This window comes from Heloderma suspectum, chromosome 3 (assembly GCF_057233095.1).
Source record: "Heloderma suspectum isolate Gila_16-S chromosome 3, 16-S_ref, whole genome shotgun sequence".
Taxonomy (NCBI): domain Eukaryota; kingdom Metazoa; phylum Chordata; class Lepidosauria; order Squamata; family Helodermatidae; genus Heloderma; species Heloderma suspectum.
In genome coordinates, this window is record NC_139460.1 from 15,657,603 (window position 1) to 15,684,493 (window position 26,891).

Here is a 26,891-nt window from a genome sequence, read left to right on the forward strand (position 1 = left end):
CCTAAATTTGATGGCTAAACCAGATGAGGGTAAACAAACTAAGATTAAATCCAGGAAAGACAGAGGTGCTGTTGGACAGTAGAAAACCTGGCTCGGAAATTAGAATTCAACCTGTTCTGGATGAGGTCCCACTCCCCTGAAAGATCAGCTTTATAACTTGGGAATGCTCCTGGATCCTATGCTGCCTGTGGATCTTCCGATGGTAATAGTGGCAAAGAGAGCATTTGCACAACTATGTTTAGTGCACCGGCTGCGACCATTCCTGTGTCAGTCTGAGCTTGCAGTCTGATCATGCCTTAGTTACATCATGGTTAGATTAATGCAATGCCCTGGACGTGGGGCTACCCTTGAAGAGTGTCCAGAAGAGTCAATTGGCACAAATTGTGGCAGCTAGGGTGCACAGTATTGTGATTACTTCACCCCATTACTGAAAGTTCTGCACTGGTTGCCAATTGTTTTCAGGACTCAATTCGAGGTGTTCGTTTTAACATTTAAAGCTCTCAACAGTCTAGGGCCTGGCTACCTTATGGTCTGCCTGTCTCGCTATGAGCCTGCTCAGTTATTAAGGTCAGCAGGAGATGCCCTTTTGAAGACACCATGGCTGGGAATGCTGGGAGTTGTAGGATTTTTTTTTTTTTTTGTCTAAACATGCATAGGAGTGTGCCTTTACGATGTTTTCATTTGATTACTGTTTTATCTCCTGAATTTTTTTGTAAACCATTCTTGGTTGGCTTCTATAGTATTTATAGAATTACTATAAATAAATTTTTAAAAATTGGTGGCAAAAATATAGGTTCTTCACAAGTCTTGCTGATTCAGACATAAGAAGATCCACATGTCAGTTCTGCACAGGAACTTGCATTGCTTGTGATGATCCTACATACATGTAATACATAATGCATGTGTGTGCAAAGTAAAAGTGCTGAGAAGCTGCGGTCCATCCTGACTTTCTGGTACATATAAGCACTGAGAACTACACATGTGTAAGATGCAGAGGATTTATGCAAATTTCTGCATTAAAGAGAATTACTCATAGGGATTTCTTCAGACGTGAAGCCATCCTTACAGCTGGATGGGATATTAAGGCTTACCCTAAAGCTCCTGATCAGCCTTCCCCAAGCCAGCACCCTCCAGTTGTGGTAGACTACAACCTCCATCCTCCCCAGCCAGCATGGCCATGCTGGCTGGGGATGGTGGGAGCTGTAGTTCAGCACATCTGGAGGGCATCAGGTTGGGGAAGCCACTCGTGACAAACTGCAAGCTCTCAGCAAGCTCTATTTCTGCTCATGTACAGCCTTGGTCCGTCTAATCAAAGCTATGGTTTTCCCAGTAGTAATGTATGGCTGTGAGAGCTGGACTATAAGGAAGGCTGAGTGCCAAAGAATTGATGCTTTTGAACTGTGGTGCTGGAGAAGACTCTTACGAGAGTCCCCTGGACTGCAAGGAGGTCAAATCAGTCCATCCTAAAGGAAATCAACCCTGAGTGCTCATTGGAAGGACAGATACTGAAGCTGAAGCTCAAATATTTTGGCCACCTAATGCGAAGAGAAAACTCTCTGAAAAGACCCTGATGCTGGGAAAGACTGAGGGCAAAAGGAGAAGGGGACGGCAGAGGATGAGATGGCTAGATAGCATCACCGATGCCATGAATATGGACTTGAGCACGCTCCGGGAGAGAGCGCAGGACAGGAAGGCCTGGCGTGCTATGGTCCATGGGGTCATGAAGAGTCGGACGCGACTGAACGACTGAACAACAACAACAAATTTATTGAAACTAGGTTTGCAACCAAACGTGCAGGGACCTGATTCTGCCTCTCTACGATCCTGTACGATTCATATGTTTCCAAACACATGTTTGCCTCATTCATGCATTATGTTTTATAATGATGATGATGATGACGATGACGACCACGTGTGAGCTGGCTCTCAGGAACCTTGTTGAGTCGTCAGGGTGCTGGAAAAGCCTTGGTAAGGATTTCTCCAGTATAGTATACAAAAATGATGATTCTGATTAATTGATCAAGGGAGAGTTAACACTGATGGGGCAGTGTTTAGGGGAGGGACTGTAGCTTTAGAGGAGGGACCATAGCTCAGTGGTAGAGCCGCTGCTTTGCATGCAGATGGTCCCAAGTTCGATCCCTGGCATCTCCAGGTAGAGCTGGAAAAACTCCTGCCGGAAACCCTGAAGAGCCAGTCAGTGTCGACAATACTGGGCTAGATGGACCAATGATCTGATTCAGTATAAGGCAGCTTCCTATGCACAGGCATTTTCAGTATGCACAGCTGATAGACAAACACAACTACAAAGTGAGAAGGAAACTGGAAGAGAAGATGCAATCCCCAAAGAATGTGAGCCCCAAGACATTAAGAGCTTTACAGTTAAAAAAACAACAACTCAGTACCCTGCCTGAACTGATCCTGAAAGGCAAGCCATCTGGATTCTTGCCAAAGGAACAAAATACATGTGGTACCTACTGTTGTAGCTGACTCCAGCTTTTGAGAGTAAGCTGTAAACTAGCATGCAACAATTTCATAAATAAGGAACTGAAGGGTTGAGCCTTCTACAAGTACCCTTGATGTCAATCACGTTGCAGTTTACAGAGCAGGATCCAATGACATAATACATAGGCATTTTGGAAATATCTGAGACTGTTTATTGCCTCTTAAGTGGAACTGTAAATGTCTTCCTTTCACCCCCACCCCTTCCCTAATCCTTTCCTGCTGTGACACAGCAAAGAGCAAAATCTCAAGACCTATTTAACCCAGAATGAAAACACCCACCGCGTGTCCCTTGCCATTCCTCTGGGTCTCCAACTAATTTATAGCAGGCCTGAAAGTCCAGCAGCCTTGGCTCCATCCAGTGACTCACACACCCACATAACCCAAATCTCAGGGAAAGGGCTCATGAACCTCTCTCCCCTCCAAGCGCAACTAGCAGCATGGGGCGGGGGACTATGCCTTAGTTTCCCCCCTCTGCTGCTGACTTTCCACATCATGCCTCAGGGCCAAAACCGACATTACTTTAACTCTGTGTCTAGCAGCTATGGGCTTCACCACACCAGGCTTTTAAATCTGCAATTTACTGGAGCTTCTGCTTCTTACACAGGCTGACACATGCTGCAAGTTCTCCCCAGCCATGAGCGGAGAGTGAGAGAGTGAGCAGTGAATCAGTGGGTCTCCCGACAGATCCAAGTCTCTCTCTCTCTCTCTGTCTGCAAAGCTGTTTACATGGGGTTGCTGTCTTCTTCCTCCCTCGCCAGCTCCATGCTCAGTTTGAGCCTCACCTACCCCAGCCAAGAAAACTTTCCTCCCAGCCCAGGTCAACAGGCAGACACACTGGAGGAGGGGAAGGGGGTGGGGGGGGAAGGTCAATTGTGATTTTCCTGCTTTTCCCAGTGGTTTCTTCTTCCCAGGCTGTGCAGCACTCCACAATTACACACACGGCCATTAAAGCAGATTTACATTTAAATAGTGCATTCTCTCTGATCTTTTAGAACATGGGATAAAGTTCAAACATCACTGGGTGTGCCCTGCAGGTTGACAGTATCATGAAAAGGACCTGCAACCATCTGTGAGTGACCCACTTGAGTGCATGATAAAAGCCTTGTGTGAAGGAGCCCTACGTCTTCCCCTTCATTTTTAGTCTTGTGCAGGCACAGGGCACCCAATCTGGATCTTAAAAGCCCCTCTACCCACGTGCTGGGGTTCCAGTTCCAAACTGGAGCCCTGGGCCTAGTCTTGAGTAAAAAAAATAAATAAATTATCACCTCAATGGGGTGAGGGGAGAGATGTGGCTGCTAGGCAGAGATTTAAAGTAATGTCTGTGTTGGCCCTCACACTTTGACTGAGCCTCTGTTTCTATTTTGACTGGGAAGGAAGGCAAGGCAGGTGGTTAAAGAGTCTTTTGCTTGTATGCTGGTTCAGGAGAAATTGACAGAAGTCAAAAGGTGAGAGGCTTTGTTAGACAGTGCAATCTACATTACAACTTTAAACTGGTTTCAAACCTGTTTTTAGTGATTACGGCTACCAAATACAGGAATTCTGGGAATTGTAGCTGTAGGAAGAGGGGCCGCTTGGACAGGGGACAGGGGACAGGGGTCTCTAGCAAAGAATTCTCAGTACCCTCATGAAACTGCAGGATCCCTTTAGATAAACCAGTTTGAAACCAGTTTAAAGTTGTAATGTAGATTGCCCCGCGGCTCCTCTGCAGTTGACGAGGAGTTAGAGGTGGCCTGTAGGAAGCAACAACAAGTCTCCTAAGCTCTCTAGACCAGCAAGGAAGCTTTTACAAGGGCCAAGGAGCATCGCCTGTGGTTCTGGCCTAAGGGAGCAAAGAGGATTCTTTGGCTAGTCACCCTGGAGTTCACCTCTTTCCCACAGCTGGGTGGCGGCACACCGGCGGAATCCCAGCCTGCCATCCTTCAGAAGAGGTCAAAGTTTCAAGACTCACTGCAGGCTCGTACCCTGATGGGCTGGGCATAAACCGCCATGCTTGGGGCCAGACAGGAAGCCCTTGGGGCTTGATTAGGCCCTTATTTTGTTTTTGTTTATTAAAAGTATATTTATCCAGCTCCTCAGCCAAAAAGGCTTCTGAAGCCACTTATGTGCGATCAGTAAAACAAGACAGCCCCTGCTTGCAAGCTTACAATCTAAAAAGACACAACACAAAAGGAAAAGGGGATGGGAAGGGAAAAGGAAAAAAGTAAGTAATCTTTCAGCAAAAGTAAGCAGTCGTTCTAATATCAGAGGCAGTATTTCCATATCAGAGGTAGCATGTCTAGGTACACGAGTAGCTGGGGAACATGGGCGGGAGGGTGCTGTTATTATTATTATTATTTATTAAATTTATTAATCGCCCATCTGTCCAGTCACCCAGCCACTCTGGGTGATGTACAACATATAATAAAACAGTTTAAAACAATAAAATTCTACAATAAAAACATTTTCTAAAATACCCTAACCCACCCCAAATGCCTGCCTGAACAACCACGTTTTTAATGCACGGCGGAAGCTCATTAAAGAGGGGGCATGACGGAGTTCCATAGGGAGGGAGTTCCACAGAGTGGGGGCCACCACAGAAAAGGCCCTCTCTCTCATCCCCACCAGTCTAGCTGTCCTGGCTGATGGGACAGAGAGAAGGCCATCCGAGGCTGATCTTGTTAAGCGGCCTGTCTGGTGTTGCTGGAGATGCTCCTTAAGATAGGAGTGTTGCACTCATGTCCTTCTTGTGGGTTTCCCGTGGGCAGCTAGTTGGCCTCAGTGTGAACAGAATGCTAGACTAGATGGACCCTTGGTCTTATCCAGTATGGCTCTTCTTATGTTCAGGGCTGGCAGAATAGCCCTGCTTCCTCTCTCATCTGCTTCATCATCTAATGTGGCTGATTAGGCCCTCAGGCAGTCTGTTATCTAGCCAGCACTTTCTACCCTCTCGCATACCCTAACGTTTTACAGCAGCCAACACATCTGGAGGACACCAGGTTTTTGGGGGGGCAGGCTGTTTTACAATATGCAGTGCAGGCTTAGCAAGATACACAACATGAAATGCATCCATAGGTGGATTCTAATCAATGGCATAAGGGGCTTCAGCTTCAGAGGCAATAAGGCTGCTGGGATCTCATTTTTTATTTTTGTCATCATCTGGGAACATATTTTGCAACACTGTACTGAATATCATTTACATCCATGCAGGCAAACCTGGCTGCTTGACAGCCAGTGTAGTGTAGTGGTGAGAGTGACGGACTGGGAGCCGGGAGATCCGGGTTCTAGTCCCCACTTGGCCATGGAAGCTCACTGGGTGACTTTGGGCCAGTCACAGACTCTCAGCCCAACCTACCTCACAGGGTTGTTGTTGTGAGGATACAACGGTGAGGAGGAGGATAATGTAAGCCGCCTTGAGTTCCTTGCGAGAGGGAGAAAGGCGGGGTATAAATGCAATAAATAAGATAGTAAACCTCGCGTAGAAACCCAATATATAAAATGATCTCGTTACAGCGGTATCCTGGGGCCCTTACTCATCCTCCTACTATTAGTAAATAATTATCTAAATGCTGCCACATCTCAGAATATGTGATGCACAGGGGTTTAATTTCCTACGTGCAGATATTGATGTTCATGAGCATATTACTACTTAATTGGACATTAGGCTATGGTTTCCTCATATATTCGTACAAAAAAGATGCTCCAGGGTAGGACATGTGATGCAGAGACCCAGGAAGTTTCTGTAACAAACCTTCAAAGAGCTCAATTTAAAATTGTAGTCCTCACTGTGTTAGAGAGATGCAAGTGCCAAAGCTGCCTCTGTTCCCTGGGGAGGTACACCTATTGCTGCTCCAAAATCTTTTGAGCCATGTAAAAAGAATGAGAAAAGAGCTGCTCTCTGTGGAGACAGGACTCCACAAAGTTGATCTGCTTACCTCAAGTCCTCACCTCATTAAGCACACAACAGTTCACACTGAACTACAGTTAACCAAGAGGAATTTATTGAGGAAAAGAAAACCTGTTGGATAGTGGCAATATGGAAAGCATGACAGAGCACAATAAAATATGAATTCAGTTTTCACACTTGGTTCCTAGACCAGGGATGCTCAAACATTCTACCCCAAGGGCCACCTTGAGAAAGCTGAAAATGACTGAGGCCCACCACTCACAAAATGGTAGTACAGGGGTGGAGCCAGTTACATGGTAGTACAGGGGTGGAGCCAGGCACAAAATGGTGGCAGGTAGAGGTGGAGTTTGGCACAAGCAGCTTGCAATTACTGATAAAATTTTATATTGATATCTAATCCCACTTTAGAAATGGCTAAATTCTTTGCCACAGTGATATTTTTGTAGCAGAGAGTTCCATAAATCAGCTTTCCTCACTGAGGTATCATTACTCAGCCTCCCATTTCAGACAAAGTATGCTGATCCAGAGGCTCTAAGGGGAGGATCCTCAAAATATTTTTACTCATCTCCTGTCATTTCTTGTCCCTTTCTCTTCTCTCACTTAACTAATAACTTCTCCCCCTACACTGCCAGTTTCTTTCATGCCTCCCTCCTGCTGGAGGTACTGGGTGGGCTGCAGCACTGAGACCCACCTGAAAATGAGCTGAGACCCACTGCTGGTCCCTGGCCCATAGTTTGGGAAACACTGTGCTATGGTGCTTAGCTTCTGGTACATTTATTTATTTAAAATGTTTATATCCCACCTACTTATCAGAAGAAAAGGTACTGAAGTAGCTAACAATGTTTGATCATTTAAAAATCATAAAAATATTAAAAACAAATGCCCATGTTCCCCAACGACCGGTGTACATTGGCATAGTGCCTCTGATCGTGGAGGTAGCATATAGCCATTAAGACTAGTAGCCATTGATAGCCTTCTCCAGGAATTTGTCCAATTCCCTTTTGAAGCGATCCAAATTGGCAGCCATCGCTACGTGCTGTGGTAGCGAATTCCATAGTTTAACTATGTGCTCCGTGAAGAAGTCCTTTCTTTTATCTGTCCTGAATCTCCCATCAATGAGCTTCATTGGATGACCCCGGGTTCTTGTATTATGAGAGAGAAAAGTGTCTCTCTGTCCACCATCTCTACATCATGCATAATATTGTACACCTTTAACATGTCTCCCCTTACTTCTTCATGAGATAAAGAGCTTTTCTATATGAGGCTGTTAATTTATGTATCTACGTTTGCTTCATAGCAGAATTGAGATGTGAGCTCCACACAAAGAGCTTTTCCTTTCCTGCTTTTCCACTACATCATCTTTAGGTGGTGCTGTGCTATAGCAGAATAGCACAAATACATGTGGGAAAATACCTTTTCTTTCGTCATCAGAAATAATACCTCATTTTCCGTGCGCTATAAAACCTCGGAAAGTGCTCTTAAAAAATTGAAGTGAAACTGAAGGACCATGATGTTGTCTAAATAATCCATAAAAAGAATCATGAGTGCACAATAAATGCCTCATGTAGAAAAGCTCAAAAGAAGGAAGCGGTGAAGGAGGTCGAGAATAAACACCCGAGACAACAGAAAACTGGAAGTAAAAGATTTGACAGAGAGAGAGAAAGAGCTACTGTTCACAGAAGAAGCATCTGTTCCTGAAAGAACCAAACACTTGTGCTGTGTGTCAGGCCTGACTGAAGCTGAAGGAGTGACTTCGAGAGTTTTGTGTTTTCTGAAGGGAGGTGGGGGAAGGAGGGACAGAACTGTAACAGACACACTGTGGTATAAGTGTTACTGTTTATTGAAACTGTATTTATTTTAATGCTGGAAGCACTTGTTTACTGTGGCATCATTGTTAGGTATAACAACCTCCCTTGTTTTATTATCTGAATTCTATATCTATCCTTTCATTTATTTTATAGATATGTGTTAATCTGGCCCTGTTGTTTAGATCTAATGATATCGCTAGGAACTTGGGTTCCGCTACAATATTTATTTCTCCCTAAGCCATCAGGCCCTGGCTTCCCTTCAGGGCTTGGCGATGTGATTCTATGTCTCCAGCTTGTAAACTTCCCCTGTCACATTGGCCAGGTCAGGCCCTCTTCCCTGCAACTGCAGCTGGATCTATGTTTCACCCCACTGCCAGATGCCTCCATTAGCATTGACTTTACATACACAAGCTATAACTACAATGAATAGGCCACAGCTACTTTCTGGTATCCTGATGTCTCCAGCACCTTCTGCTAGGGATGTCAGAGAATTCCGCCATGGATCTCGGTGAGGCCGAATGCCAGTGCATTCAGCCTCCCGAACTCCATGGTGGAAAGGCCTGCCCCCCCGCCCCCCCATGGATCCCCCCCGGGACGAGACTTACCTGGGGCGGATCTTCTGGGCGGCGGCGGCTCCGGCAGTGGCTTTGGCGGCTGCGGCGGCTGCTGGTTTTCCGACCGGCTGCCGCCGCTGCCATTTGCAGTCTTGTAAAAAAAAAAACACGACGTGATAGGCTATGTAAAGATTTACATAGCCTATCATGGCTGGGTTTAAAAAAACAACAACAACGTGATAGGCTACGCAAAGATTTACGTAGCCTATCATGGCTGGGTTAAAAAAAAAAACCACGTACGCAAATGGTGGCGGCTACGGCCACCGCCATTTACGTTCCTTATTTTTGGCTGTCTTAGTCTACGTAAATATTTACATAGACTATGAAGGCAAAAATAAAGGGGAACGCAAATAGCGTAGCGGGCGCTATTTGCGTCCGTTTTTGATTTGCCGTTTTAGCCTACGTAAATATTTACGTAGGCTAAAACAGTGAATCAAAAAGGGACGCAAATAGTGCCCGCTACGCTATTTGCGTTCCCCTTTATTTTCACCGTCATAGTCTACATAAATATTTACGTAGATTAAGTCGGCCAAAAATAAGGAACGCAAATGGCGGCGGCCGTAGCCACCGCCATTTGCGTACGCAGTTCCCCCCCTTTCCCCCCCCAGAGCCTTCCGCGGCCGGAAATCCGGCTGTGGACGGCTCTGGCCTGGCTGGGCCTGGCCGGCTGCTCTGCGGAGCTGCTGCGGAGCACAGCCAGCCATCGAGGATTCCGGGGGGGAGGAACGGATCGCCTCCCCCCCCCCGTCGAGGATTCCGGGGGGAGGGACGGAACACCCCCCCATCAACATAATCCGCGGAAAGGTAAGTGACTTTCGTACATCCCAACCTTCTGCCATCTCCCTCTGTGGCATGCTGGCTGGGGATGATAGGAGTTGTAGTCTAACACATCTGGAGGGCACCAGGTTGGAGAAGGCTGCTCTGGAGAGAGGAGCCTGGGCCATGGACTATGCCATCACTTGCTTGGGAACAGCAGCTGTTATATCCCTATTATAACTGGATAGTGTACATTTTAATTGCAACCTGTTTGGGGAGCTGATCTAGACTGAAACACACACACACACCATTTAATTCATTTATACAAGGAGGGTAAGGGGAGACATGATAGAGTTGTACAAAATTATGCATAGTGTGGAGAATGTGGATAGGGAGACCTTTTTCTCTCTCTCTCTCGTAATAAAGGTAAAGGTGTCCCCAGCCAGTCGTGTCTGACTCTAGGGGGTGGTGCTCATCTCCATTTCTAAGCCAAAGAGCCAACGCTGTCCGAAGACGCTTCCATGGTCATGTGGCCGGCATGACTGAACACTGAGGTGCACGGAATGCTGTTACCTTTCCTGCCCTATCTACTTGCAATTTCTCACTTTCAAACTGCTGGGTTGGCAGGTCATGTGGCGCAGAGTGGTAGGCGGCAGTAATGCAACTGAAAACTCTCCCCACGACCTGAGTTCGATCCCAGCCAAAGCCGGTTTTCAGGTAGCCAGCTCAGGTTGACTCGGCCCTCCATCCTTTCGAGGTCGGTAAAATGAGTACCCACCTTGCTGGGGGAAAGGTAGTTAGGACTGGGGAAGGCAATGGCAAACCACCCCGCTATACAGTCTGCCAGGAAAATGCCAAGGAAAAACGGCATCCCTCTAGGGGTCAGTAATGACTTGGTACTTGCACAGGAGGAACCTTTCCTTTCTCTCATAATACTAGAAACCAATGGGGTCACCCCATGAAGCTGACTGGTGGGAGATTCAGGACAGATAAAAGAAGTACTTCTTCACACAGCGCAGAGTTAAACGATGGAATTCGCTACCACAGCATGTAGTGATGGCCGCCAATTTGGATGGCTTTAAAAGGGGGTTAGATAAATACCTGAGGAGAGGGCTATCAATGGCTACTGGTCCTGATGGCCATGGGCTACCTCCAGTACCAGAGGCAGTGAGCCTATGTACGCCAGTTGCTGGGGAACATGGGTGGGAGGGTGCTGTTGCACTCATGCCCTGCTTGTGGTTTCCTGGTTGACAGCTGGCTGGCCAATGTGTGACTGGAATGCTGGACTAGATGGACCCTTGGTCCAATCCAGCATGGCTCTTCTTACGTTCTTAATTGCTAAAAAAATTAACAATCATTCTGTGTGTTTTTGCAAAGTTCATGTGGCTGAATGAAGGCTTTTCAGTTCCTAAATTACACACATATACACGTGACAAAGTCCTCTCTCTGTGGAGCTGCAATATATAAATCTCTTTTGAGCTGCGATCCTACGCACATTTACTTAGAAGTTCCTGTGAAATCAATGGGACATGCTTCCAAGAGAATGGGTTTTGGCTTGGGGATGTTAACCACAAAAATAACATGGACCTTAAACCCATTCCTGTTCCCAGAAATGTATCAGACAGAATGAAATAGGAACGCCTCATGATGTAGCTTGAGCTTTTCAACCAAATGCTGAATCGGCAACACTACAATTCAGAATGCCTTGTGTGGCTGGTTCACCCTTGTGGCTTACTAACCCCAAGCAATGCCGTCATTGTTCAATTTCAGATGATGTGTGAAAAAAAATCTGTTCAGGCCTTGTGCGTGCCAAGATCACCAAGAGGTTTTCACATGGCACAAGACACCAGTTCCTTTCGGGCAGAGATTCCATTTGAGCCCTCTTACTTCCTTGAGTCATTCATTATAGGGGCTGGATGTCATACAGCTGGCAGCCCCCACCCCCATAATCACCTCTGGAAGTACACAGCTGGGTACACAGCTGCCACCTGGCTGTGATCACGTGGAGGTGCCAATTTTAAGAAATGGTGCTTACACGTAGCAGCTGTATACATAACATAATGTGCTGCAGCCTTCCCTAACCTGGTGCCCTCCTAATGTGTTGGACTGCAAATCTCATAATCCCCAGCCAGCATAGCCACTGGTGCCCTCCCGATGTCTTGGACTGCAATTTCCTTCATCCACAGCCAGCATGGCATGTTACCCTCCATACTGGCTGGTAATGTTGGGAGTTGCAATCCCACACATTTGAGGGGCACCAGGTTGGGGAAGGCTGATTTGCTGGGTTGTGGCAGCCATTTTGGGAAAGTCTAGATGCCCACCAGAGATCTGATAAACCTCCTGTTTTTTCTGCCTCTCTGGGCCTGTAAAAACTGGAGGGTTGTCACAATACGTGTCTGATAAGCATTATAGATCTGATGGGCAGTCTGATGGATGCAGTGAAGATCAGACACTGTGTGGGCCTGAAGTAAAGGGTCGGTGGGGGGAACTACTTGCACTATCTGGTAATGTTCTAATAGGGGAGTGACTAAGATTTGCATTCTCAGGGCCTCTCTCTTCTCTAGACCAGTGGTGGGCTGATATCAGCCTTGCAGGATCTATTTTGTTTGTTGTTTCCTACTAGAACCCAAGGTCGACCAACTGGAACCAGGTCCAAAATAGTGGCTCAGAGGCCAGACATACCCATGGAGTGCTTTCAGACAGAGGGATCCCAGCATTAACTCTCAGAGAGCAGTGTGCAGCAATTACATTTTTTTCCCCCCCTTAATGGATTTTCCGCAGGAAGAAAAAAGACAGAAGTAGCATTCGGGAAACACTGGGAGGAGGGGGAAGGCTATGAATAGAAGACAACATCTGGACCGCTCCCCCCCAGTAAAATTCCATGAATGAGGCAGGGCAATAGCACCATCAAAGCCTTGTCTGGAAGCATTCTTGGAATGAAAGAACAGGGTGCCTCTGAGCACAACATGCCCAGCCCAGGAATTTGTTGTCTCTGGAGAGTGGTCCATGGGACAGAAGTGTATCTGATGAACAAATTGATCTCCCCACAGGTGGCCAAACTCCATAATAAAGCTGGTGCCGTCTAGCAATAAGACCTTTACAGTTCAGGAGGACACACACATAAGTGGTTATCATTATATACAAACAAGTAGGACCTGCAACAAAGTGTTGCAGCATGGAGTAATCCTGTCCAAGGTTTCAGCCAGTTAAAGATGCTGCTTATCATCTGCCCTTCCCACACTGGGTTTTTGTCATCTCCCACAACAGGCAGTCACCATTCCATGCCTGTTAAACATGCTTAGTCCTCACAGAGCTCTTTTGGGTTACCCCTGCCCCCCTTAGGGTTTTTGTTCTAAAGATTTTTTGTACTTTTGCAAGCCTTGATGTCTCCCCAGCCTGCTGCTACCTCCCTCTTGTACATGGATAGTGCTGTTTTGGCTTTATAAGGATTGTGATTAGTATACAGGATGTGCCCATGTACTGTATATATTACATGTCTGTTACATATGAAATCCAAAGAGAGAGAGGAGATGTAGACCTGGTTCACACATAACAAGAAGCCAGAGTATGGGTTGTTACTGAATCGTGGGTTTTTGTTATGTGCGAACCCTGCACTATGGTTTAGCTATGGGTTGTTAACCATGAACAACTGAGAGTTCACAACCCAACAACAAACCACGTGTTCTCTTCCTGAGTTGTTGATAGTTAACAACCCATAGTTAAACCATAGTGCAGGGTTCGCAGGTAATGACAACCCACGTTTCAGCAACAATCCATGATTCAATGACACAACCGATACTCTGGATTGTTATATGCAAACCAGGCCATAGCATTAAAATATGTAAGATCTTTCTGTTTTTTACACCTTGAAAATATTTTTTCCCTTTTTCTTACAAGTGGAATTGTGAGCAAACATTATATTTAACCTTGATTAAAATTTGGTAGGATTACCAGGGTCCAGATAAAATTCTGCTACAGGCAAGATCTAATCTGTGACCACCCTGTTCTAAACTTTTTACCATCCCATAAACTCTTTTCCAGCAAGAAGAACAGATCTCTTACTGTGTACCATCTATGACAACCCAATCCATGCTTCTCAAAGATGCGCTCTGAGTCACCACAGTCCTGACCTGCTGTAGCAACAGTCTACTTTGAAATGCCAATAGTCATCCATCATGAGCGCTGCCAGCAGCTTGGAAAAGAAAGGACTCCATGCATCATTTAGTCCAATTCTTAAAATTGCACAATGAAATCATTTTTGTGGGGCGAGATGACATGATAAAAATGTTCATGCAGCAACAGATGATTATGTATTTATTTTTAAAAGTATACTGCAGGCACATACCAAATGCATTTCTTAACTGAGTGGTATTTCATTTTTTATAGCATCGGGATCATAACGGCTTGGATCTTGAGGGCAAAATTCTATGCATATTTAGACAGAAAAATGTCCTACAACTCCCAGCATACCCCAGTCAGCCCTTAAGGACTTCCATAGAAGTTTCCCCTCCCCTCCCCTCCTCCTTGCAGTCTCCAAGAGCCATAGAGATGATCTCTAAGTTAAGGATGTTTGCGGAAGGAAAGTTTCCCATCCTCTCCTCCCTACCTGCACCCCCTAAAAAGTATCTCCAGAGGGCCGGCAGCCCCTCCTGAACTGTAGACAGAGCTATGGCCTTGGAGGGGGAAATCCCTGCTCGATTTTCCTCCCAGCCCACTCTTCCCAGCCACTGTGGAAAACTCCACAATGGCTCCTCTCCTGACACTGCGGTTGCAACCCTAGAAGAGGATGAGAAGCAAGGAAAGGAGGCATGCCGGTGGGTGAGGAATGGACAGCCCATGGACCCACAAGCCTCTTGTCCTCTGTTCCCGTCCCCAGCCGGGTAGGTGAGCTAGATGGGCTCAGAGGCCCATTTAGCTGAAATTACAAAGGAGGGCAAAGCCTCCGTCGCTCCTCCAGCCCTGCTTGACTCTTGCTGGCTTAGGAGAAATGCACAAACGATTGTGCCCTTAACTTATCTTAGGATGCTAGCCATTGTCATTTGGATGCTATCAAAATGAAACGTAATCTCAAATGTACCAGTCTTTAAGATGTTGAAGATAGGCTTGAAAGCGAGTGGGCAGTATTTGGGGCAATTTCAGAATCCAAGGAAGCATCAAAGACTGGGTGCCAATAAAGGCCAAAAAGTGCATCATTATTTACTGTAGTGTGTGTGTGTGTGTGTGGAGGAACCCCATTTGGATTTTACACCTTTGGGCTCCAAGTGCCTTGGACTATGCCCACACACACACCTAACCAACTCTCCCGTTTTTCACGCAGGGGATGAACTCCCCTCCCTTTGCATAACTGCTCGGACCAACCTTCTTGTTGCTGTGCACCCCTCTGAACATACTACCCTCTCCAACTAAGCACAGTCCTTTGCAGAGTTCCTAACCTGCTCATACTGCACTCATCCAGGGCCTGTCCTCAAGTTAACCTCTTCCAAAGGAGAGACTGAAAGCATCTGGGCAACAGCTATGTCGGCAAGTTCAAGTTTTGACAGTCACTGAATGTCACTGATACTGATTCAGTGACACTGATAACATGTCACTGAATGGGAAAAGAAAGCAGGGAGTTGCCATTCAAAACACTACAGTTATTCAGTCTGACACACTAGGTTGATTTTGCTTATATAAGAAAGCCCCTGTTCCTGAAGCCACGGATTCACTAAAACAACTTTTAAAATCCATTTACTCACAGCTCCATCACCGCACAATGCAGGCTAATACTGCATATAGCCTCTCTAAACACTGTGGTACAGGTTTCCTGGCGAGCAAATTGAACTCTTTTACGTCTTCCACACACTTGGTTCTACTTCCAATAAATTGTATTTATATACTGCTCATCAGCAAAGCTTTTCAGGTGATTTACAAAAGCAAGATATGATAGAAACATTTAAATCAATGGCTACTAGTCCTGATGGCCATGTGCTACCTCCAGTACCAGAGGCAGTGAGCCTATGTGCACCAGTTGCTGGGGAACATGGGTGGGAGGGTGCTGTTGCACTCATGCCCTGCTGTTGGGTTTCCCATGGGAAGCTGGTTGGCCATTGTGTGAACAGAATGCTGGACTAGCTGGACTCTTGGTCTGATCCAGCAAGGCTCTTATGTTCTTAAATAAACTACGATAAATTACAGCATATTAAAGTAATACATAGATAGCATCACTGATGCAATGAATATGGACTTGAGCACGCTCCAAGAGAGAGCGCAGGACAGGAAGGCCTGGCGTGCTATGGTCCATGGGGTCACGAAGAGTCGGACACGACTGAACGACTGAACAACAACAAAAGTAATACACTGAAAAGTCTTGAAGGGGAATAGATTTTTTGTTGAGCTTTGGATAAATGATCAATCTCAAGATGCTACACTGTCATTTGGCTTTCTTTTATTTATTATGAAATATTGGATGAGTATCTGAGACTAACAGTGCAATCCTATGCACGTATACTGAAAAGTAAGTCCCATTGGCCCACATAACTGCAGCAAGTCATGGGTTAAAATTAATCCACAATTTGCTGCGGTGTGTGCCAAGCACGTGCCACCACCATTTTGCATGTACAACCTTGGATCGGCCTGATTGGAGGTTGCTCCGTGACATCTGAGTCCGGACACCATGGGTTAATTGTGGGTTAAACAAACCAGAGTTAGCCTAACAACTAATTGTAGGTTAACGGTGGGTTGTTTAAAGTCTTGTGACTTTGATCATTCTCCAGTTGTGTGCTTTATTAGCATTGACTATTCTGGTTTCTGTACAGGCACAGCTGGTGCCCTATTCTGTTGTATAACCCAAGATTAACCCCTAGTGTCCAGATGAGGATGTCACGGAACAACCTCCAATGAGGCCAGTTGGAGGTTGCATATGCAAAATGGTGGCAGCACACACCCAGCACATGGAGTGGAAATTAACGCACAAGTTGCTACTGTTACGGGTGAACCAGTTCACTGAGTTCAGTGGGACTTACTCCCAGGTAAATGAGTATACCCAAGCATAAGCTCCATTGAACTCAATGAGGCTTCCTTCTGCATATGTTATTTATTTATTTAACAATATTTATATATGCTCCACATCAGAAGATTTTGGAGGTAAATCTGAATAAGGTAAAAGAATAAAACACAAAGTTAAAAGAGTTAAAACATTTTTAACATGTTAAAAATAGACATACAGTATATAGGATTGTGAAGGGCCGCGGTGGCTTAGTGGTTAAGACGCTGAACTGCAGATTGGAAGGTCAGCAGGACAGCAGTTCGAGACCCGAGTGCTGCGTGACGGAGTGAGCTCCCGTCTTCAGTCCCAGCTTCTGCCAACCTAGCAGTTCGAAAGCAAGAAATTGCAAGTAGATAAATAGGTACCGCCTCGGTGGGAAAGGTAACAGCGTTCCGTGCACCTCGGTGTTCAGTCATGCCGGCCACATGACCACGGAAGCGTCTTCGGACAGCGCTGGCTCTTTGGCTTAGAAACGGGGATGAGCACCGCACCCTAGAGTCGGACACGACCGGTTGGGGACACCTTTACCTTTACTTTTATATAGGATTGCACTATTGAAGTGTTTTCAGGAAACTCTGCCCTATTTATAATTTTCACATTGGTTGTAGGGGGGCTTCTTTTGTTGTTGTTGTTGTTCAGTCGTTAAGTCGTGTCTGACTCTTCGTGACCCCTTGGACCATAGCACGCCAGGCCTTCCTGTCCTCCGCTCTCTCCCGGAGTGTGCTCAAGTTCATATTCATTGCATCGGTGATGCTATCTAGCCATCTCATCCTCTGCTGTACCCTTCTCCTTTTGCCTTCAATCTTTCCCAGCATTAGGGTCTTTTCCAGAGAGTTTTCTCTTCGCATTAGGTGGCCAAAATATTTAAGCTTCAGCTTCAGTATCTGTCCTTCCAATGAGCACTCAGGGTTGATTTCCTTTAGGATGGACTGATCTGACCTCCTTGCAGTCCAGGGGACTCGTAAGAGTCTTCTCCAGCACCACAGTTCGAAAGCATCAATTCTTCGGCACTCAGCCAGGCTTCTTTTAGTTGGGCCCTTTTCATTAAAAATACCATTTGCAGGAGATGAAGTACATCTCTAGCACTGGTATTTTTTTTGTTTCTGTCTGGTTGTTAGGGAAAATAGCTAGAATTAAACTTAAAAAGGCTTACAAATCCCGGCTTGTTTGGGAGCAACAATTCAGGATCCTGAGTTTGGATGTCATGCTAAGCTATCTGTGTCTCATGTAGGAAGGAGCAAAGGGGAGCAAATAGGCTGCATGCATCACCACGGTGCTCATTTGTACTAAACCAGAATAACCGGGAATCCTGGTTTAGATTTATAACAATAAACCCGGCTTATTGTTATGTGTGAATGCAGTCTGTAAGTTTGTGAAGACCTTCCTAAAGCAACTGCATCCTGCTCCTAGCAAGCAGGGTGTCTGGTTAAACAAATTTAAGGACAGGAGGTTTATAAATGCCTATTAAACGTGAAAGATAAAGCCGAACTTCCATAAAGAAATACAGCATACTTCTGAGCACAGCGTACTTCTGAGCTTCCCAGGGGCATTGAGCTGGCTGCTGTTGGAATAAAAATTTGGGACTAGACAGACCTTGATCTGGGCTGGTGTGGCAAGATGCTTAGGGCCTCATTTGATCAAAGGAGAAGCCAAAATTTTGCATGATACTACATACCTACCCAGTAGTTCTACCGTACCTAGAGAGTGTAGTGATGCAGTGGTTAAGAGTGTTGGACTGGGGATGGGGAGACCTGGGTTTTAGTCCCCACCTGGCCATGAACCTCACTGGGTGACTTCGTGCCAGTCACTGACTCTCAGACTAACAACCTCGTAGGGTTGTTGTGTGGATAAAATGGAGGAGGAGGATCGTCTACACCACCTTGGGCTCCTTGGAGGAAGAGGCAGGGTATAAATATAACAAATACAATGAATAAATACATAAACCTATCCACCCAGTGTGAATGGAGCAACAGTGGGTAAAATTTCAACTTCTGTTCAGACATATATGGACCAATATGAAGCAAATGAGAAAAAAGGGGGATAAAAATGACAGACCAACCTCATAATGAGCTGTGTAAAAGCACTGAATAGGTGAGTAAATGTACAATGTTTTCAACTAGCTGATATAACAGATAGCGGCTGATATATAGAAAAACTCTAGCAAAATAGTTGGGAAGGGTATGAAAAGGGAAGGTCTGTATATTGCAAAGATAAATGCCCCCCCCAGCATGGTGTTCCTTCTGGTAGAGATTGTGACACCCACTGTTAGAAGTGATGGGTGGGGTTTGCCCCCACTACAGTGCCCCCATAATCCATAAGGTTATGTAGATTGGGGGCAGGGCAGGGGAATGTCCGCTGTTTACACATTATTTGTTTCCATCTGTTTAACCTCCATAGCCACATTAAAACTTTCCAATTCATCTCCCATAATGAACCTTACCTTAGTATGGATTTGCACGTCTGCTAACTAAGCCAAAATCTGCAGTTTCACTGAGGCGGATAATTTATTCTCCATCATGCATTCAGGTACACATTTAAGAGGGTTTTAAAATAATAATAATAAGTGATTTGAATTCCAGTGCTGGTTGCAGAACTGTAGTGAGTGTGAGATTACATCCTTCTATAATGTATTTTCACTTCACTGTTGCCTTCATTCTGTTGTAAGTAGATGGTTTTTAGACTGACAACCACCTCAAGTAGAATATGAATAACTATGCAGAAATACACGGGGAAATGTCACATAACAAAACTCATTATTCAGAAGACAATCTTCTAATTTGCAGTTCTGTGCTGCATGTCTGCTGTGGTACTCAGCACAACTACAAAGAAGAAATCCATTTGAAAGGGCTGACAAGTCACTATTATGCCAATATTCTGTCACATTCTTTCAAAAACAAAATAAAACTGCTGACTACTGAACTATATATCTGCATGGCTTGCAATGGCACTTCTCCAAAAGATAGGGAAAGCTTCACTCCAAAGTACATTAATTTATTCCTCCTGCAATCAATTATAACAGCCTTGTAAATAAGCCCACAGAAGTTACTAGCATGCAGAAAAGTTTTACTAGCCTGCCAGAGGCTAGCAGAGGAAGGACAGAGAGTCCCTGACTGCATTTCTATGCTGGTGCAGTTTACCATCTCTCCTCTGTCAGCCTGCTCATTTGCCTGCATGGAATTCTTTGTCACCTACGGCTACTAGGCTAATGCTTAAATACAAGGCTGAACTATATATCTATATCTGTACACACACAGGCTGCATTCACACGAAGTGCTAAACCATGGTTTATGTTACCTATGGTCTGTTGCTTCAGCCATGATTTGTCTTGCAAAGGAGCAAACAAACTGCAGCTCTCTCCCGCCTATTTTGCTCGCCTTTAAAGTGGTTTCGCTTTCTGGCTGTTTTTGCTGGGCACACTCCGTTTCATGATGGACAGCAGCAGAAACAAGCCAGGGATAAGCCACAGTTCTGGGTTCAGTCATCACAACAAGCCATGGTTTAAACAAGGCAAACTTTGTAAGCCAACAACAAACCATGGCCTCTATTTGTGGTTTGTCGCTGGTTAACAAACCATGGTTTGTTTCTGGGATTGGGTTCAGACCCAACAAAAAAAAAGATTTAAACAAACCATACCATGGCTTAGTGTTATGTGCAAACCAGGCACAACAAAGAATTTTAATTGGGTACATATAATGACTAAGACCTAATTCACATGAACAGTAGATAAAACTGTTCCTGGCATGTACCGCTTCAGACTTGGGGACTGGGGGTGGGGGGTCGCAGGATACAATGCATGCCTGTTGGGAAACAAAATCCCTTGCCCATAGAAAAATGAATGTTAGAGAGAAGGACTCTGGCTTGGCTTTCTAATTCATAGGTTAGTTTTTTGTATGCACAGTGCATTTGTTTCAAGGGAAAGCATTAGACCATGTGATTCTCCCAGCTGCAGCCTAAAGCGGTACAGCCCAGGAAGAATGTTAACACCTCCTCTGCCATTTGTGTGAACTACTCCTAATCTAGGAAGGAACACACTGGGTTCTTAGAAACATAGCGCAGGCTCATTTGTACAAATTATTGCTCATAATTCGGGGTCAGTTTGCATGATGAGCGTAATGTGGGAATAGCAAGATGAGCCTTGCTGGATCAGACCAAGGGTCTCTCTATCCTCCCATCCTGTTTCCCACAGTAGCAGACCAGACGTCCCACAAACAGGACATAAAGCCACTAGTCCTCTGTATTGCTGCTCTCCAGCAACTGGTACTACACAGCCATCATGACTAGTGCATAGCCATTGATAGACCAATCACAGAAGTCCTAGTCCAAAAGTTAAGCCCTGACCTAAACATAAAAAAGCTGTCTTATCCTGGGGAACCGGACCAAGGTGCAAAGTGGGGGCAACAGTATAAAAAAGACAGTTCTGAGAATTTTAAGGGTGATCTATAAATATTCTAAAGGAAATAAACAAACACAAACAAATGACTCTTCTCCTGGTTGTTTCTCTTGGTTCTCATCACCTTCAGGCAAGAACAGAGCGGTTTTGTCTAACCTTGTTGAGGTGGGGGTTCCTAGTGATGTCATAGCCCCTCTTTTTAATGCCGGTGGCTTTAGTGGGCGAAGGGTAGGATTCTCTTGAGTAGCAGCATCTATTCTGGGGGAAGCTGAAAACTTGGACCCTGCTCGTGGTCCCCACCAGTTGAAGAAGGTGGCTCCCGGCTCTCCTACAAACGGGCAGCAGCAGCATCCTTTCCTGCGCACAGCACACCTGGACGAGATCCTTCACCTGAGCTGTTTTGGAACAAGACACACACGCGAAATGGTAGCATTGAGCCAGGCGGGTCCCGCCAGCACCGAGATGGGGTGGGGTCTGGGGAGGGGGGGGTTCTCTGTAGGGCCAAACTGGCCCCTTCCCCAAAACCCACTTGATCCTGGGCCCCAGGCAATGAATGGGGGGGGGGGAGCTACTGCTTACTGTGGTCCGCCGCTCTTCCTTTGCTCGGATCAAGGTCCTTTGCTCATCAGCCGGCACTTGCATCCAGCAGAGCTTAGAGGAGGCGACCCTGGAAAAACGAAAGCAAACCCCAGGAAGCAGATCGAGTGACAGCTTTGCAACCCGGAGACTGGCTGTTGCGAAACCTCGGCGTCCCCGCCTCCCGGCTCCCCTTCTCCCTCCACCCCCCACCCATCCCTTAAGAAGAGGGAATGCTCCTAGGAGCTCTCGGCCTCTGCTCTCCCCGGGGCGGATGCTGCTGCCGCCGCCGCCTCCGTTGGAGGAGGAGAGAGAACCCGGCTGGAGCAGGAGAGCGGGGAGAAGCCGGGTCTGCCTGCGCTTTGCAGCCATCGCCCTTGGCGCTGGCTCCAAGGCTGCCGCTTCAGATGAGAAGCTGGGGCTCGGTGGCTAGGGATGGGGGGCAGAGCTGTGCCCAGAAAGAACCGCCCTGCTCTTGGTCAAGGAGCACGGGACAAGTATTCTGCCTTCTGCAGGAGCAGCCAGCTGGGAGACTCTGGGCGTTGCTACTCACGGGCATCACCTGTTGCCTGTCCCCCAACATCTGGTACTCAGGTGTACTGCCTTTAGGGTGATGAATCCCCTCCAAAAGAGGGAACACATCACTGGACAAGAGGGCGTGTTCTTTTTTGGTCCTCTTTTTTGGCAATTCACAAATGGCCACCTTACCAAAAAGAAGAAGAGGGCATCCATTTGCATATGCTAATTTATATACATAGATGCACATTTAGTTGTTGTTGTTGTTGTTGTTATTATTAAAATGGAAATAGATCTCACCATAGAGTGGAAGACTGTGGCTTTCTTCACATGGAGCTTTTATCCTGCAATTGAGATTGCTCCTTCACTGAAGTTTGCGAGCTCTTTACATGACGCTGTGAACCTCCAAGGCGTCTCCTGCACTAAGGGCACAATCCTATGGCTGCTAGTCAGTGGCTAGACAGCCATAGGATAGGTCGGTCCCCGGAGAACTGACCCCCACCCCCTCCTGCGCTGCCTTGTAGGCCGCTTGGATCGGCCCCACACTCCGCACTCGTAAAAGTAGTGCAGAGCAGGAAAAATGGGGTGTTCCTGGGGGCAGGCCGGGGTGGGGAGGTCGGAAATGCCAGTAGAACACATCCTATGTGTCATCCGGATGCTGCTTCTAGCGCTCCAAGGTCCAACGGCTAGACAGCCGAGATCAATGAAATATAACGGAGGGGGGAAAGGAAGCATGTGTAAAGGAAGCACATGTAAAGGGAGTCAGGGCTTCTCTACACGAGCCTAAAATCCTGCATTTAAAGTGGGGCTTTCTGCTTCCATCTTAAATGGAGGATCACAACGACTCCCTTTTTTACGCCCTCCCCTTCCCCCCACCTTCTCCCCGTATCTGAGTCTTCCAGTATCTTTCATTGATCTCCCTCCTCTTCTGGCCGCTTTTCCTCTTTTCAAGGAGGGAACTCAACCCGAGCACAACACGGGGTAATTTGATACCACATTATCTGCGATCTACTTAAAAACAGAACAAAGGGTGTTTAGTGCAGGAGATGCCTTGGAGGTTCATGGCGTCATGAAGAGCCTGCAAACTTCTGTGAAGGAGCAATCTCAATCACAGGATAAAAGAAAGCTCCATGTGAAGAAAGCCTCAGTTGTGATCCTGCATTTAAAACAGAAGTAGAAAGCCCCGTTTTAAATGCAGGATTTTAGGCTGGTGTAGAGATGCTCTGTGACGAGGGGCTTTGCTCAGTCTGCTGTCCAGGTGCTGTTGATGGGCAACTTCAAGGCCCAGCTCTTCCTTCTGATTTATTTATTTCTATACTGCCCAATAGCCAAAGCTCTCTGGGTATTCACAGGTGGTCGTGATGGCTCTTTATCTTTAAACCTGGTTGGACTGCACTGCTCTTCAAACAGGGCGGCCCTCTGTAAAAGAGGACACCTGGCCACTCCACTTCAGATGTGGTGGTTCCATTTAGAACCCCCAACACAGCTTTGCAGTCTACCTTCAATCTTAACAAGAGTCCTCCTATTCAGAGCCCAAGCCAGCCATGCCCTCCTCTAGGATACTGTTACAGGGCTCTAGCAAGCCAGTTCACTCCATCCCCTGGTTTTCTGGTTTCCTTTTTCAACTGACATTCAACAAGAGCATACTCACTCTCATTCAGCTTTTTAAAGGGTTCACCGGAACATGCTGGTACCTCCCTCTTGTTTCTCTGTGGCCCTGTTTTTGCCTCCAATCCTCTTGACACTCAGCTACCTGTGTTTGCTATTAGAGGGAACGATGGCTTGTTCAATTGTGTTTTTAAAAGCCATCTAAGCTCGTAGCCATTGCCTCCTCTGCTGGTGGTGATTTCCGTAAGTTAATGAGGTGATAGCCCTGTTCAGGCATTATTGCCTGAACCTGTGGGAGGAGGAGAAGGAGGGGGGCTGCACATGCTAGCCCCCCCCAATGTCCCTGCGTTCACTGGCTCTTCCCCGCAGCCTTCCTGCTAAGGGGGATTTTTCACACAGCCCACTGAGCATGCATAGAATACACACACACACCCTGCAGTGCCGGGATTCCCAATCACGAGGAGTTGTCTAAGCATGTTCAGCCCAACGAGCTTAGTCATATATAGGAAAGTACGTGTGGGTGTTGCGAGTGTGAGGAATGGATGTGTGTTAAGGTGGCTGCTTATGCGTCACCAAATAGGGGAAATGTATCACCAAAAAAGACAAAGTTTTCGTAACATTTGCATATGCTAATTTATATGTAGGTAAAAGGTAAAGGTGTCCCCAACCAGTCGTGTCTGACTCGAGGGTGCGGTGCTCATCCCCATTTCTAAGCCGAAGAGCCAGCACTGTCCGAAGACGCTTCCGTGGTCATGTGGCCGGCATGACTGAACACCAAGGTGCACGGAACGCTGTCACCTTTCCCGCCGAGGCGGTGCCTATTTATCTACTTGCAATTTCTTGCTTTCAAACTGCTAGGTTGGCAGGAGCTGGGACTGAAGACGGGAGCTCACTCCGTCACACAGCACTCGAGTCTTGAACTGCTGTCCTGCCGACCTTCCAGTCTGCAGTTCAGCGTCTTAACCACTAAGCCACCGCGGCCCCTAATTTATATGTAGAGATGCGCACAATTAGAAATAATGGTGTTAATGGTTGTTAGGAAACATCAAGGCCCCTGCTGGCTCTCCCTTCTTATGGTTCTCAGTCTTTAAACCAGATTTGGACTAGGCAGCCCTTCACAGGATGCCTTCAAATAGAGTATTGTCTTCTGACAGCCCTTCAAATACTGTTGCCTGTAAAATAAGACACATGGCCACCCTGGTGTGCACCGTGATTGTTCGTGATTTCAATGTGTAATTAATAAATATTGTAAATAATAATATAATATATTTCTATAGCTTCCAATAGCCAAAGCTTTCTAGGTGGTTTACAAGACATTAATAACCTTAACAATAGAATACAAAACATTATAAAAACCATTTACATACAACAACAATTTAAGACAATCAAAAATAAAAATCCTAGGACCAGTTAAAACCTGATCATATGCTGTCAAATGCCGGGGAACAGAAGAAAGTCTTAAGCTGGCATCAAAAGGATGACAATGTTGGCACCAGGTGGACCTCGCTGAGGAGAGGGTTCCATAATCGGGGGGGCCATCACCGAGAAGCCCCTCTCCCTTGTTGCCATCCCCCAAACCTCCCTTGGAGGAGGTACCTGTAGAAGGGCCTCAAACAACGATCATAGTGTATGGGTAACATTATTTTAGGAAGCGCAGTTAAACATTAAACATAACAAATGTTTCGCTTACAACTGCAGAATGTGTGCACTCACAAAAACACCCATGGATAATCAAAACTACCACAGGATCTATGGCTTTGCTTGATCAAAAACAATTCAACAGAGCAGTCCATCCATCCTCTTCCAGCCTGCCCACCCACCCAGAGGGAATTCCATGCACACACTTGCATGGAATTCCTTGACAGCGATGGCTACTAGCTGGTGGTTAAGTACAAGGCTGTGATTGATAAATTAAGAAAAACGTTATATCAGCCTCTGACCGTGTTCTGGGTAGACTGAGGGAAGCAGCATGTTGGTACTCCTGCAGGGAAGATGAAACAGAAAAGGGGTGGCTTATTTCACCACCCAGCTGCCCCCACACCAGTTGGAGTGGTGTACTTGTTATGCCTCCTCATAATGACTGAAATAGTTTTTATATAAATGGCTTTCATCCCTCTGAAGGAGGGGGTGGGGCTCAGCTGTTCACTTTGCTGTATGACCAGTCCTCAGCAATATACCTTTTCTGTTGAGCCTGTTAATTAGTTTTAATTGGGCCAAATCACCTTTTGGATGATCAGGACTTGTAATCCTTAGGCCTTGTGTAAGCAATGGCAGGGAGTTGGTGGTGGTGCAGGCTTAATACTGCATGCCCACATGGATGCAAAGGGGATATTGGAGGGGCCAGGCTGACAGTAGCATGATAATGTATATATTTCTTTGTCCGGACTGACAAGAAGGCGAAGGCAACCCAAAAGATTTTGGTGCCCATGGTGGTGGAACATCCAAATGCCACCCCCTCCATCATAATTTCTGCAGGGAACAATCCACAGGGCAGCTCTTCTGCACACACTTCATAGCATTTCACCAGGGCATGTTCAGAGGGACCTTTTGGTAGACTGCGCCCCATGGGAGGCTGGCTCGCTACAAAGAAGAGAAACAGGTTCTCAGGATGCAAGACAGAATTTACTATACGAAGCCCAAGGCGTTTCAGCCTTTTTTCTTATAAGAAGCATTGGGCTTCTTATAATAAATTTGATCTTGCATCCTGAGAACCTGTTTCTCTTCTTTGTGATCTACTTTGGATGCTCACTTCCTTCTGTTTTCTTAGCTCACAACGAAGAAAAAGTGTGGCTTTCCCATGCCATCTTTATTTGGGTTCAAAAAAATGGATCACAGGCCCATCCCCATAAGAAGAGGGGAGCTCTGCTCCAGAAACAGAAGCTGAGTGATCCCCAGTCCCAGAGAGCATTGTGTCCTTAAGAGGCAAATCAGGAGGGCTCCTGTAAGAAGTACCTGACTCCAAAGAAGGATTCCTCAAGAGGAGGGAACTCCTCCAGAACAAGGCTTGTAATTTACTGCAGTTGAGCCTTGGGTGGGCCTCAGGAGGCTCTGGTAAAATAAGCCTGCATTATCAGTCTAGCTTTTGCTGAAAACAACACCATTTATTTAGCTCCTTGTGTCTGGTATCTTGTTTTGTTGACCTCTGTTTGTTGACCCTGTGTTATCAGGCTTTGGACTTCTGCCTGATGTTGCCTTCTTGTTTTTGATTCTGTTT

General features: G+C 46.2%; 1 protein-coding gene across 1 annotated transcript in view; it reads right to left on the reverse strand.

Annotated features, from left to right (window-relative positions):
- ME3 (malic enzyme 3) overlaps nt 1–21,672 on the reverse strand; it is a 150,710-nt gene extending 129,038 nt beyond the window's left edge. The window contains exons 1-2 of the mRNA XM_084842543.1: nt 21,557–21,672; nt 21,134–21,372 (exon numbers count right to left, since the gene is read on the reverse strand). Of these exons, the coding sequence (XP_084698669.1) occupies nt 21,134–21,328 (195 nt within the window). The 5' untranslated portion in view covers nt 21,329–21,372; nt 21,557–21,672. The remainder of the gene's footprint in view (nt 1–21,133; nt 21,373–21,556) is intronic.
- Nucleotides 21,673–26,891: the final 5,219 nt, after the last annotated feature.